This window comes from Trematomus bernacchii, unplaced genomic scaffold (assembly GCF_902827165.1).
Source record: "Trematomus bernacchii unplaced genomic scaffold, fTreBer1.1, whole genome shotgun sequence".
In the NCBI taxonomy this organism is placed as follows: Eukaryota; Metazoa; Chordata; class Actinopteri; order Perciformes; family Nototheniidae; genus Trematomus; species Trematomus bernacchii.
Genome location: NW_022987562.1, coordinates 20080 through 33554, shown reverse-complemented (window position 1 = coordinate 33554; position 13475 = coordinate 20080). Strand labels below are relative to the sequence as shown.

At 39.7% G+C, this 13475-nt stretch overlaps 2 protein-coding genes across 2 annotated transcripts; both read right to left on the bottom strand.

Moving 5' to 3' along the window:
• Nucleotides 1-1967: 1967 nt before the first annotated feature.
• Nucleotides 1968-6241, bottom strand: LOC117477481 (zona pellucida sperm-binding protein 3-like). Its single transcript, XM_034124155.1, has 10 exons — nt 6125-6241; nt 5877-6043; nt 5681-5784; nt 3198-3286; nt 2928-3108; nt 2749-2854; nt 2564-2649; nt 2272-2363; nt 2137-2203; nt 1968-2069 (listed from the first exon to the last, which is right to left on the bottom strand). Exons 1-9 carry the CDS (start codon nt 6219-6221, stop codon nt 2139-2141), a joined length of 987 nt encoding a protein of 328 aa, XP_033980046.1. The 5' UTR covers nt 6222-6241; the 3' UTR covers nt 1968-2069; nt 2137-2138.
• A 991-nt stretch (nt 6242-7232) lies between these two features.
• LOC117477478 lies at nt 7233-10161 on the bottom strand. The gene is given in 12 exon segments (XM_034124151.1): nt 7233-7381; nt 7473-7577; nt 7665-7756; nt 8312-8400; nt 8476-8538; nt 8540-8582; nt 8656-8836; nt 8912-9003; nt 9077-9180; nt 9258-9442; nt 9523-9600; nt 10058-10161. Coding segments are annotated over 12 exon segments (1116 nt in total). The 5' UTR covers nt 10128-10161; the 3' UTR covers nt 7233-7367.
• Nucleotides 10162-13475: the final 3314 nt, after the last annotated feature.

The following is a 13475-nucleotide window of genomic DNA, read 5'->3' as shown; positions in this document are numbered from 1 at the left end:
TAGCTAGAACTAGCTAGATCTGATCGATATGGGTATAAACGCTAGTAAAGTCTAATCTAGTAAAGTCTAATCTGACGGGAGAGACCCGCTGTTGCTGACCCGTTTATTATTCCCGTGTTATTGTAAATTACTGTACACGTTTGAATAGTTAATTAATCTACTATAATTAGTTGGTTTAATATCGAATCATATCAATTTGTTTCAAAGCTCAAATGACTGGCTTTTATCTAGTTTTGCATAGATTTCTTTTTTTATGACTGACTCCACCCCCTCACTATCTTCAGGGGTGGGGGGCGACAGGGAGGATGTGACGCCTACTGTAAGGGGAGAGGAGGGGGTGGGTTGAGAGGGGTGGGGGCTGAGAGGGGTGGGGGCTACAGGGCGGATGTAACACCTGTATGTGAGGGGGAGGGGGGTGGGCTTAGAAGGGGTGGGGGCTAAGGGGGGTGGGGGCTGAGAGGGGTGGGGGCTACCGGGAGGATGTAACACCTGTACGCGATAACACCTCGAACAAAGGGGCTCATTAGCATATCAAAGGGGGCTCATTAGCATAATTAGGGGGCGGGACTTAGGTGTGACCTGTCACTTTTTTATGCATACTAATGTGATTGAAGCGGGATTGGTAACACTACTCACAACAGAAAGAAAAAAAAAAAACCTCGCTCTCTCCAGAAGGGCAGGTCAGCCAAAAAGGGAAAAAGGGCAGTTGCCCGGGCAACATTAGCCCGTACCTGTGCACGTCCCTGGGGCTAACCCATACAGTAGTGGGGCTCAAGTCAGTATTTGCAATGTAATTACATACACGCTATATCGCCCCCCTTGACAGTGAAACGCCACGCGTGAGGTTTAGATTATTTCCCTCTCTCAATCAAAATGGAACTGTATGAAATAAAACTGCACATTTGTCTTGAAGTAAATAAAAAGGGATCACTGTGAACGTGACGTATGATACGTTCAGTGATAGAGTGTATTATGTACCAAGAATCAGTCTACAATTTACATAGTTGACAATTACATGTCGAACCTTAAAGGGGACCTATCATGCAAAATGCACTTTTGTACGTCTTTTATACATGAATATGTGTCCCCGGTGTTCCAGGGAACTCACCAAGTGAGAGAAAACACAACCCTCAATTTTCCTCCATACCCAAATCTCTAAAAAAGGGGCTGCAACGGATCTGATAACTGATCCAGATTTGAACACTTTACTGACGTCAGGACAGTGGCGCTACGGCTATTGGGCCAACTCCACCAATCCGGAGGACAGCCACAGCCGTTCGAAAGCGCTGGAGACTCTGTAGTACATATGCCAGGCCTCTAGATGGTGCTGTTGCTCACAGAATCAACCCTTGCAAATCCAGAGCAAAAAAATGTCAAATTGAGCAAAATAAGGCATGGCTAAAATGCATGATCCGTTTGGTATTTTGAAAAAAAAAAAAAAAAAAAAAAGTATAAATATGCCTTATGTAGGTATGGTCCTACACTATATTATTCCAATATAGCATGATAGGTCCACTTTAAGGAACAAGTCCATACAAAAAAAAAAAAGGGCTAATTGAGTATAATGCTGAAAAGCTTTGAATCCATTCTCTTCATTGTTCAACCATAATATTCTTTGGACAATTACTGAGTTTAGCCTTGACCTGCTTGAAGAATACAGAATAAAAATACTTACATGATAAGCATTAACTTCTAAGAGTTCTTGATTGAAAATTTGAACAAAAAGTTGAATGTAATCATATTGCTTTCAAAGATTTAGTGTGATCAATATTTCTGGGAAATTGACACGGGGGGGGGGAAAAAAAAAAAAAAAAAAAAAGTTCATGACATTGAATAGACCTGGAAACGTTCCCAGAAATAAGACAAGGTCATCAAGATTCAGTAATACAGCTTAGTTTAAACCATTTCATACAAAAGGCAAGTCAAACTCAATAATTTGAGAACTTCAATTAAGTAGTTCAGAAACATTTTTTTTTTTATTGGCCACATACAATCTGAAATGCAAAGAGAACCAAGAATAAAAAAACAAATTCAGATTGAAGAAACCAGTCAGCTAAATGGATCCATTCCTGTTGGGAGAACAACGTTTAATATAGCCGTTCAGAATAAATGTATATTGCAATACGAAACCCTTACCTTCAGGAATTCACATCTGTGATGGTAAATGGCCCAATGACTGCTTTTTGTACCATTCCATGTTTCTCTGCAAAAATATATATTTTAGTACAAGTCAACCAAACAAGTGTAATACAGCAGAAGTTGTGTACATACCTGACACAACACTCCTCTGCCTCCTTGACTTGCATTTCGATTCACAGCAGTCACAAAGATTGCTCTGGGCCAAGTTGTCCAGCAACTCCCAACTGAGTTCATGAAGATTGGATGAAAAGATAATTAAAATGCATCTCAACTCTTCCAAATAAAGATTCCACAAAGTTTGAATAGTTATGAATGGGATCCATCTGTATCTTCAGTAGACTGGGCTTAAGCTGAATAAGTCATCTCATGTAAAACAAATTAACCTACAATTCAAATTCTGATATATTAAAAGTAATATTTTTACCCATGCCCTTCGACAAAGTGGCAGGCTTTCTTAGTGCTGTCAAGACCATTGGGATCCCAAGCCAAAAGTTTGCAGTGGATAAAGACCTGTTGAGTAGAGGGAAAATATAGGCATCATGGCATAAATTAATCTCAGTTTCCACAATAAAACCTTGAATCTGAAAAAAAATGTAAAGGCCAATTTACCTCTTCTCCCATAGCAAACGTAAAGGTCTGAAGTGATAGGCGGATCTCCGATGACTTTTGCCTTGGTTCAAACTTTGATCGTGACGACACACTTTCCAAAAGACATCTGTTGGGTTAAAGAAAATGTATTAGCATTACTACCAAAATACCTTTTTTTAAATCAATGCTCATTGCCATACCCTTTATTGGAGATTATAGGGTACATGGTGCTTTCAGGGTACAGCTCTGGTGTGGTAGCTGCTACACATTCCTCAAGAAGCAGCAGCAAGGGCTGATGGGTCTCCTGCACCACACTAGCCATGATGGGGATGATGGAGCCCAGAGGAAAGCGTGTAGATTCAGCAGGGCCTGAGAAGTCGTCTGGGGCAGTAAACAGGAGAAGAGTCATTAAGTTACAAAAGTCAGGGAGAGCTGCCGTTCGTAGAGAGTTTCTCATGTTGTTTACCCACCATTCATAAGGCCAATGTTAAACTGCAGATCTCCTAGACTGTAGGTTTTAAACACCGGGTCATAGATCGCAGCATACCAGTCTTTGGGCCTGCACAAAATAAAGCAGAATGGTAAAGAAAATGCGTGACACTATTGAATTTATTAGTGCAAGCTTGTTTACTCACATTTGCTTTAAGCTCATTTAGTGGGAATGCTGATACAGCATTCCAACTACTTGTTCTACAGACGAATTCTTTATTATTATTCCGCCGGGTTATTTTGCTGCTCTTCTGCTCCCACATCGCAGGAACTCCGTTCAAACATCAAAACGTTCGTGAATCGATTGCATCCCATAATTCATCACATTTTTAACATGGAAGTCAATGGAGAAACTCTTCAGACTTGAACAATCTTCAACTGCTCTTTCATACTTTCACTCAGAAACCTCATTCCAACTTTAACATTTTGCACATCTTTCAGACATTATTCGTGTAACACAACTTTTAGAGATATTAAACATTGTTCAGACCTTGGTAAAGAGGCCTTCTTCAGATTTTAGAGTGTGTGATGTCACAGCTAGAGTGGACTGATTTAATTTTGCCTTCATATTTTCTTTTAAACCTGCCATAATTCCCAAACCCTACATTCCTGAGACATAATCTTTCATGAGAAACGTAGGAAAACATCTCGTATCTTGAAAAATGAGAAAAAATTAAACAAAATGCCTCTCAAGGGCATGAAGTGACAAACTTTCAACATGTCTCCATTAAAGCCCATTGTAAATTCAGGCTCATCTTTCCTCACAGCAGCAGCCGCACACCTTTAGTTAATCTGCCAAAAATGCCACATTATTGACCCGAAAGTACACAAAAAGCACACTTCAGATGCCAAGGGTTCTTGAGATGCTTCACGTGTTGAAATTTCACCGATATCTGTTACGGTTCTTCAACAAAACGTTCACATGTAAGAGGTTTATCCCTCATTCAGTACAATGGAAAGGCTCTCCTCTCACTGATTACTGCACATCACCATGGAAACCTTTGATCTCTGGGCTCAAGGACAGGTGTTTCATAACGTTGTTAGCTCAAACATAAACACCTGTGTGACGGAACATGATGATGTCATAACTCCAATTGACATGCTCAGAACGCCACCAAACATCACATGATGGTTAACACTGTGGCCCTGAACAGCTCTACATCAAATCTGATGTTGGGTAATGTGGTGTTACTATGGCAACGCATCCCTCACCATAAAACACGATGTCGCTGTAACTCCAATAGACACGGTCCAATCGTCCCCCAATCTTCAGTTGTATATCACCGGTCCATGTCTCAACAGCTCTATGTCAAATCTGAGATCTCACCATATGCCGTTTCCCTCGCCATAAAACACGATGTTGTCGTAACTTATATGAAAATGGTCAAAACACCACCAGACTTCAGATGACAGTTAATGGTCCAGCCCTCAACATGTCTTTGTGCCATTAGTGAATTTTCCTCAAAAGCTGTTGCCATGGCAACGCATCCCTTTCAATAAAACACGATATTGCTATAACTCCTATGAAAACGGTCAAAAAGTGCTAAAACTTCACATGTGTGCCAACAGTCCAGCCGTGAAGACATCTACAGAACAGTTTTGAGATTTCTTCAAATGCCGTTGCCATGGCAACACAATGCTCGCCATGAAACATGGTTCTCATAACTTCAGTGAAAATGCTCCAAACGGCCCAAAATTTCACAGGTTTGGTAACGATGAAGTCATCTACATATCTAAGCGTATTATGGGGTGTCATCAAATACCGTTGCCATGGCAACAGATCATTCGCCATCAAGTTAGTTCAATGGTTTGCAGTTCAAATATTCTGCTGCTTTTCCACTTTCTTTTCTTATCACACATTCAAGCCCCCAGTGTTCATGTATCATTTCAATCAAAATTCTTCACTTTCTTCTTACACATTACATTTCAGCATAGCAATTCAGCGTCAGCATAAAGTATTCCCATTAACAATTTCTTCAGGAATTGCATTCTCTAGTTATGAACTGTTACTCCTATGCTAAAAGACAGTCCAAAATAAGTAGACATTAACTACTTCCTCCAAAATGCAAAAAACTAGAGTGTATGATGTTCAATTAAAACTATGGGAAAAACTCAATTGACAATGAATTGGGAAAAACACAGTGTACCTTAAGGATTGTTCTCAGTAAATGGGTACATTTGTAGAGAATACTTCAATAGATAAAGCTAATTTGGGAATAGAACAGAAACAGGCTGTAGATTCCCTAAATCAGTCTCCCATTCATTGTCTATATAGCAGCTTCAGACTTTATACCTGATGACATCACAAGTTTGAGACAGACTTCCATGGCTGGTGGCTTAGAGAGGAAGAAGCTTATTATCAAATTGAACTTTCCCAGGCCATGGAAAATGCCACAATTGAAATGTTAGTTAAGGGTGGGGTCACCCTTTAGCACCTTATGTTGTAGTTGGTATGAACACTAACCTCTCATATGCACAGACAACTGGGTGGGTGAAGGCCAAATTGTAAGAATCTGCAGAAGCAACGTAGGTCAGATCATTGCTGTACACCAGTGCATCCCCGGTGACCTGTTGGAGAGACAAAGATCCCCCTGAGAGAGCTGTAGGAAATATAGCAGACTCACAGCTTGCAGGTTTAACATATATATACACACACATACCAGTCTCCTAAAGTTACAGTCAGTGAGATCCACATAGAAGTAGGCCTCTCCAGCTGAGAAGCTGGTTGGGAAACAGCTACCCAGACGGAGAAGCGACGTGTCGGCCTGGGGTCGGCTTTCTGTCCACATCAGCGTCACAAAATCTGGCCCACAGTCCACTTTCATGTCTGCAACACAAATAAATTAAGTTTAGACTCAACTATTTGAGTCAAGGATAACAACATGACTTTAATTATGTCCAGTCTTACCTGCATATACCGCCATGGCAGCTGCCAGGCTCAGAAGCAGTGCACCTTGACAAAATGAAACCATCATGACTGAATGCTTGCTACTGACACAGTGCATGTTCTTATACCTTGTTCCTGAGAGGCATTAATCAAGATAACGTCTTTCACCTGGTGCCTGTCAACAGTCCCAGCTGCAGCAGCTAGCACACTGATTACAGCATGGGGAGCATCCAATCACATTAGTCCTTACACCCAATTCATTTTTATTCAGCTTCATCAGCAGCACAAAATCACCATTTGTTAATCAATTTATTATCCTGTATGACTACCTGAACTTCTTATTTAAAACACTTTAAGGATGATAGTGCATGGGTTGTCTTACTGATGTTTTGATTTAGTTTTGCTGTTATATATATCAACATTAATATATGTATACGTTGGGATTTTTTGTTCAACTTCAAGTCATGAAAGAAATAGTTTTCATTGAGAATTAAAAGGAGAGTCATTTCTAAACAAATGATCATTTGGGGGAAGGTAGTATTCCTTTATCAGATGTCCTGTCCTATTCAAATGTGTTATTTGTATATCTTTGACCTAATGGAAACTTAAGGTAAGGGAAAAAGGTACATTTTTCAGTTCATTCAAGTTGTATTCAGTGAGAGAAAATATCCACACTCACACACCTGAATATTAGTGTTGCTATGATGTCCTCTTTTAACTGCATAAACACGTGCCATGCAGGCCATCCCTATTGATTTTATATTCATGGCCAGAAAGTAAACTATGCTACATTCAACTGCAGGCATTAGTGCCCAGAAAATAAATTCAGATCAGAATTGTCTTTTCAAATGAGGCTCAATGTAAATAGTTGCCATAGATGTAAAACCAGACAGATCACCAATAACTTTTAAATCTGGTGGTGTATGTAATGTCAGAATTGATATCATGTGCAGAGCTCAATGTAACATGGAAAGTGAAAGAAAAATTCAGGGGCTATACTCCAACTCACATGGCCATTAAAGGTTACATTATAATTGACAGTACTTGACAGTATCTTTCAATGACAAAAGTCACACATAATTAGTAAAATTCTACTGCTAGGACAGATGGACACAGTTGAGGACAGTAGGACCTTCATATGAAGTAAAGATACTCGTTTTATACTCCACAGGAGTTAACAGTTTTATTTATACAGAGATTATAGACAACTTTAATCTGCATATGGATGTCGTCCACCTGGGCCCTCTGTTCAGTCTCCCCAATCTTAGACTGGACTTTCTGTTGAGAAAATGTTTAGCAACGTTAGTCTTATGGCAAGTTTTGAAAACACTTCAAGACAAATACCATAAATAAATAAATACTCATTAACCTTGGTCAGCAATGGAAACATCTGATGCATTGTGGGCATTTTGTTGCGATGGATCCATTATGATCAGGGGTCCCAACACAGAAATGTGCCTGAAGCCGTTGGATTCTGAGGTGGAAAAAAACAACAATAACTTCATAATGAAAAAGACTACACTATATAAAAAAAGCATACAAGTTAGCATAAAAGCGATACCCCATTCGTCTCCTCTCTTGGAGCGAGTGTTGCAGGTCCTAGAACAGCAGTCACACATGGAGCTCTGCATGGGGTCATCCAGGAGTTCCCATCTGAGGAAGCAGCAATCGTTAAGGCTCAAATACATCAGCATGGCTTTAAAACATTTTGTATACACAGAAGAAAAAAGCTGTGATAAAAATGGTATGATGTTTCTATAAAAAACTAAAACTGGTAAAATTATAAATATCAAGTTAATGACCAAAAGATATATTTCCATCTACAGTGCAGAAAAAGGTTAACATTTTACAAAAGCTCAGGGCTTTTTTTATTTTATAAATCTCATTAGGTTGGCTAATCATTTGAGTGCCCCTCTTTTCAAAACAAATATATTGTTATTCTCAAATATTTTACAATTATCATTCGTCACAATTGTTGTCTATACTTTTAGTTAGCAGGAGATCATTTTTTATAGATATATAAAAGCACAATACTGATCAAAGTACATGCATTGATGTACTTCAAGTTGGATATGTTGTGCTAAAATAAGCTAGCATCCTTGGCTAATGGTGCATACTTGTTGCACATGGCATCAGTTGCATTCATCATATTAAACTGCTGGCAAGAACATTTTCACATACTTCCAACATGTCAAACTCTTCCCTTACCGCTCATTTCCCTTTACATAGTGGCAAGCTTTCTTGCTCTCACTTAGAACTTCAGGATCCCATGCGAGCAGTTTGCAGTGAATGTACACCTGAGGAGCACATGAAACATACATGTTTGCTAGGAACCAAATATTCTTTAGAGCACTTTACATTTACCCCCTCACCTCGTCGCCGAGACCAAACTTGAAGGACTGCAGGTAGAGGATGATTGCAGACGAGTGGTACCGACGGGAGAAACCTGGAGTTTCCCTTCACACTGTCCAGGAGACACCTGAAGAAATTCAGATAAGCGATAAGGACTAAACTCCAGAAAACAATGAAAGAAATCAGAGACTGGATCTCACCCCTTATTTGTAATGATGGGGTACACATTGCTGTTAGCCTGCAGCTCAGGCGTAGTGGCTGCCACACATTCCTCCATGAGCAGCAGCAATGGCTGATGGGACTTCTGCTCCACTGTTGCCCATATTGGCATGAAGGAGCCCAGGGGGATGACATTTGTCTCCGCTACCCCTGTTATTTTTTCTGAAAAGGGGAAAAGTAAAAACGGCTTAGTGTGCATTTTTTGAGTGTTTTGCCTTTGGGAGCATGAGCCCTCACCATTTAGGAGCAGCATGTGGAACTTCAGCCCTCCTCGGCCTTCGGCAACACCTGACCCCGGGTTCAGGAAAGGAGGAGCCCACTCCTTAGGTCTGAAATATATTAACAACATTTATCCCATATATCAGCTTTAAACTTGAATTTAAATAAGAAAGCAACTCCTACCTTGGATAAACACACTCGATGGGATACACATAAGCTGCAGGACTCGACTTTGGTCTGGGCCTGAAAGTCAGCTCATTTTTGTAGAGGAGATTTTTCCCTTTCACCTGAAGAAAAAAAAGAAGCTCATTATGACATTGAAAAGACTGAGAGGTATTTTGGTGAAACATGGCAGTTACATTACCAGTCTTTTAAAATTGCAGTCAGCTAGTTTGTAGTTAAACTCAGCGTTCCCCTCTCCGCTGGGCAGAACATTAAACCTAGATGGATTGCAGTTTCCGAGGAAGAGACGAGCTGCATATTGCCGCAGCGTCGAGGGGATCGTCCATGTGATGCTTATGGAGTCTTTTTCACACTGTACTTTGATTTCTGCAAAAAAAAATCATTATTATATATTTCCCTACATTCCCCAACAAAAGCAGATGTTTACATACATGTGCTAAGCATACCTGCATTGGCAACAGTCGTTGCAAAAAGAGTCACGACTATCACACCTAGGTAGAGTTGAGTCCCCATGACTGAATGATCTGGATCACACAGGAAGTGGCACAATTTGTAGACTCCCTGCCAAATTAGCTGAACGAGCAACACCTGTGTGAGAGCAGGGCAGCATCTGTCTACTTATACTGGGATGTCATTTCACATACTTGCAATTTCATTGTAGAGTTTTCATCTGGATAATTTCTAGTGCACTTATTCAAGTACATTTTTATTTATCTGCCCAATTGCTTCTTTTTTTTTGTATTCTACTGAATTTATTTTTCAACAATTACCTGATTATTTTACATACAACACTATTTATAAAACAATACAACAATTCAGATTAAACTACTTAAAGGCAATTTTCTCAAATCAGCCCAACCATAACAAGCTTCCAAGTCAATATACCTACATGTTAGTAAGTCAGAGATGTGCAATTACATTTAACTTTTTGTTTTAAAACATTTTTTTATGAATGATTATGGGAAGTGCCCTTTTTCTCACTTGAGCTCCCGCCCCCCAAAATGTCTGTGCACGTCCCTGGCAACAGTGGAGCAGAAGTCCCATCAGCCATTGCTGCTGCTCATGGAGGAATGTGTGGCAGCCACTACGCCAACCCTGTCTCCTAAAAATTACGTTCCCACAGAACTAAACTGCATTCTCAATTACGTTTAGCTAGAAACTTATTTTCTCCCACGTTACGTTTGTTATGAACGTATCTTATTTTCTACATATCTTCTAGAAACGTATTTTCTCCCACGTTACGTTTGTTTGATTTATTGATTGATTGATTGAAAAGTTTATTAACAGCTTGTATATTGGGTACAGTACAGTACATCTCAAAACATACAATTGTTAAGGGGATGCAGACCAGAGAAAGACTTTCGTCTTGTTTACATCAGGGTCCCCCATTTCCAATTCATCATATCATTTAAGACATATAAGACATATTTGACATACAGATGGTTTATTTACAATTTACATACAGGTGGTTTTTTTCATACAGATGGCTTATTTACAATTTTCATTTTAGATTTCGTTCTAATACATCCTAACCGGACATTTACATTTATTTAAATTGAGTTTATTTTCTACATATCTTTGCCATTTATTGTCTTGCTTATAATAATGATAATAGTCATTTATAAATATCATTTTAGAGCACACATTTGAAATCGAGAATCGGGCTCGATATATGGTTACATTTAAAATCAGTAGGAGAGGCTGTAATTTCTCCAGCTGTTACTCTCATGAGCGAGGCAGAAAATAATAGTTTTATCATGCCAAAAAGCTGCTGTGTCGTTTATTGCACCTCAAACATTAAAACAAATCCAGAGTTGCGTGTTTCTGTACTTCCTCTAAGAAGAAAGGACAGCAAAAGAAGAGCTCTGTGGCTTCAGGCTTGATCGCCGTTCAAATGACAGCGTTGGTTTCTCCAAAAGTGGGCGGGGCTGTAAAGTGACGGTGTGGCAGTGCGCCAAGGTTACGCCGAGCGTCAAGCTCTTTGAAATGGAACGAAACCACGGCAGACGTTTTCGTTTTTCCCAAAATTAGAAGTTGACAGTATTAAACTGTGTACAGCCGTGGAGGTTTAGGCGATAGGAAACAAATTGGTGTGTACAAATGTAAAACATGTAGGCTAAGTACTAAATGGGTGAAAATCGCTTGTATCCATAATGGGCAGCATTAAAGGTGGGGTCGTTCATTTTGGAGAAAACAGCTCGAGATCGCTAGAATTTGAAAATACACAGCCGGAAAAAATCTGCCACTTCCTTACAGAGCCCCTCCTCGAACACACACGAACGCGCACATGACCAATGAGGGCACGAGATAAGTTTGTGCGCAGATGGAAGGCTGACAGGCAGGTAGGCCATCCAGTTATTTTAGCTGGGCCGGCTAAAATGATTGGTCGTGCTTTTTACAGTACTACGGCTTCCACAGATGACATTTTTTTATGGATTTTTTGTCAAAGCACTTCAGATATTCATTGCTATCGGGATGTTAAGAGCATTCCATGGAATATAACAAAAAGTGTATCTCGAGCCTGTTTCTCAAACGTACCTACCCTACCTTTAATATCTTTGTACATCCAGCACTAAACTGTTTTATTGTAGAGATCACTTACAGTATCTTCTTGATTTTTTATATTCTATATTTCTATCATTGACCTTCTACTTTCCCCCTATTTTGTATGTACTCTTAATATTTTTTTTTAGCCTTTGTTTCTGCTAAAAGAGGTGTCGACCAGCTAGGGCAACAAGAAAATCGACGAAATAGAGTGTGACGATTAAAAAATAAATTAAAAACATCTAATTTTGACAATAAAAAACGACCAATAGGCGTGGTAGACCATTTGCTTGGCACTTCCGGGTATTTCTCCACTGGTTGGGCCATGTTAACAATACTGTGTAACTGTCACATTTGAAGGGACGAAACCGTGACATATTCACGTCTCCCAGCATGGTAGATCGTCACATCTTCACGTCTTGCCGTGATACCGGGTTGAGGCTAACTCTACCTGTTGTTTAGAGCCGTCATTCTTACAGCAAACATACCAGTCTCCATCAAGGAGCACAAAAGCAACTCACAGCAGACCAACTAAAAAAGCCTTGAGAATGTGAAGGAAATAAACACCATGGAACTTCGTGGCATTTAGTGCATGAGCACCAGTTTCTACAGGCACTTTGAAAATAACTGTTTGTCCACAGTGTGAAGAAAGTCATTATTAAGACTGGCAGAACCATGAACGAGTCGCAGCCTGAGTGTTGTGGTTCGCAATCGCAGGCAAAGTCCTTTTCAAGCATAATATTGTAGGTGAACTCTACCATGATGGCGGATATGGTACCCAGCTTCCCAGAAGCTATTCTCTTCAGGATGCTTTCCATCTGTGATGTGCAGACGGCATCAGATGGCAATTATCCTCAATACGGAGTTATGTTCTCATTATTATAGAGCTTTCTGTTTCTGCTGGAAAAACGTTATTTTCACCGCCCTGATAAAACGTTATCAGGGCGGTGAAACTCCTGGTGTCTGTGTGCAGGCCCGTATCCAGGATGTCGTAAATACCGAGGTCCAAAACATGCTAGTGGCTAGATATCTGTCAAGTCCTGTGTGGGGCCGCAAATTGGATAATATATTGATTTCACACCATGTCAGTGGGCTGCAGCATAAATGATATTTGAAAGTGTAATGCATGAGAATCAGTTGATTGCTACCAATAATGATCCACATTATAATCTGGACATGAAGAGGCTAACATGCTCACAAAACATTTGAAAAGTAATCTCTTCGTCTTCTTTCTGTTCATTACTCTCAGTCCTCTACTCATCACTCATTAACTCTATGCTCCTCCTTTGTCGCTCCTGCCAGTGTATTAAAAACAATTCAGTAATTTAGTTCATTTCACTTAGCAGATAGATATATGGGGTTATTAAGCCTACATAGTTTGTGTTGAACAGAAAGTAAATGCAACCCCGGGCTCAGAAGGCTGTCCCTGCAGTTCCTCTCTGACTTCCATCTCTTTCTCTCTGCCTGTCTCGTATCTCCCTTACCAAAGCTGAGCTTGGACAGATAGTCTTTTTATTATATCTATATCTGTGTCAGTGAAAAAGAAAACAATAAATGTTATCTCTTCAACTCAAATTATAATGAAAGAAACACATTGAAACTTTCGTTAAAAGGTCTGACATTGGATTAATTAAATTAACTTTAGCTCTCTGGATATTTTATCATATTGCTTTCAAAGATTTAGTGTGATCAATATTTCTGGGAAATTGACACGTAAGAAAAAAAGTTCATGACATTGAATAGACCTGGAAATATTCCCAGAAATAAGACAAGGTCATCAAGATTCAGTAATACAGCTTAGTTTAAACCATTTCACACAAAAGGCAAGTCAAACTCAATAATTTGAGAACTTCAA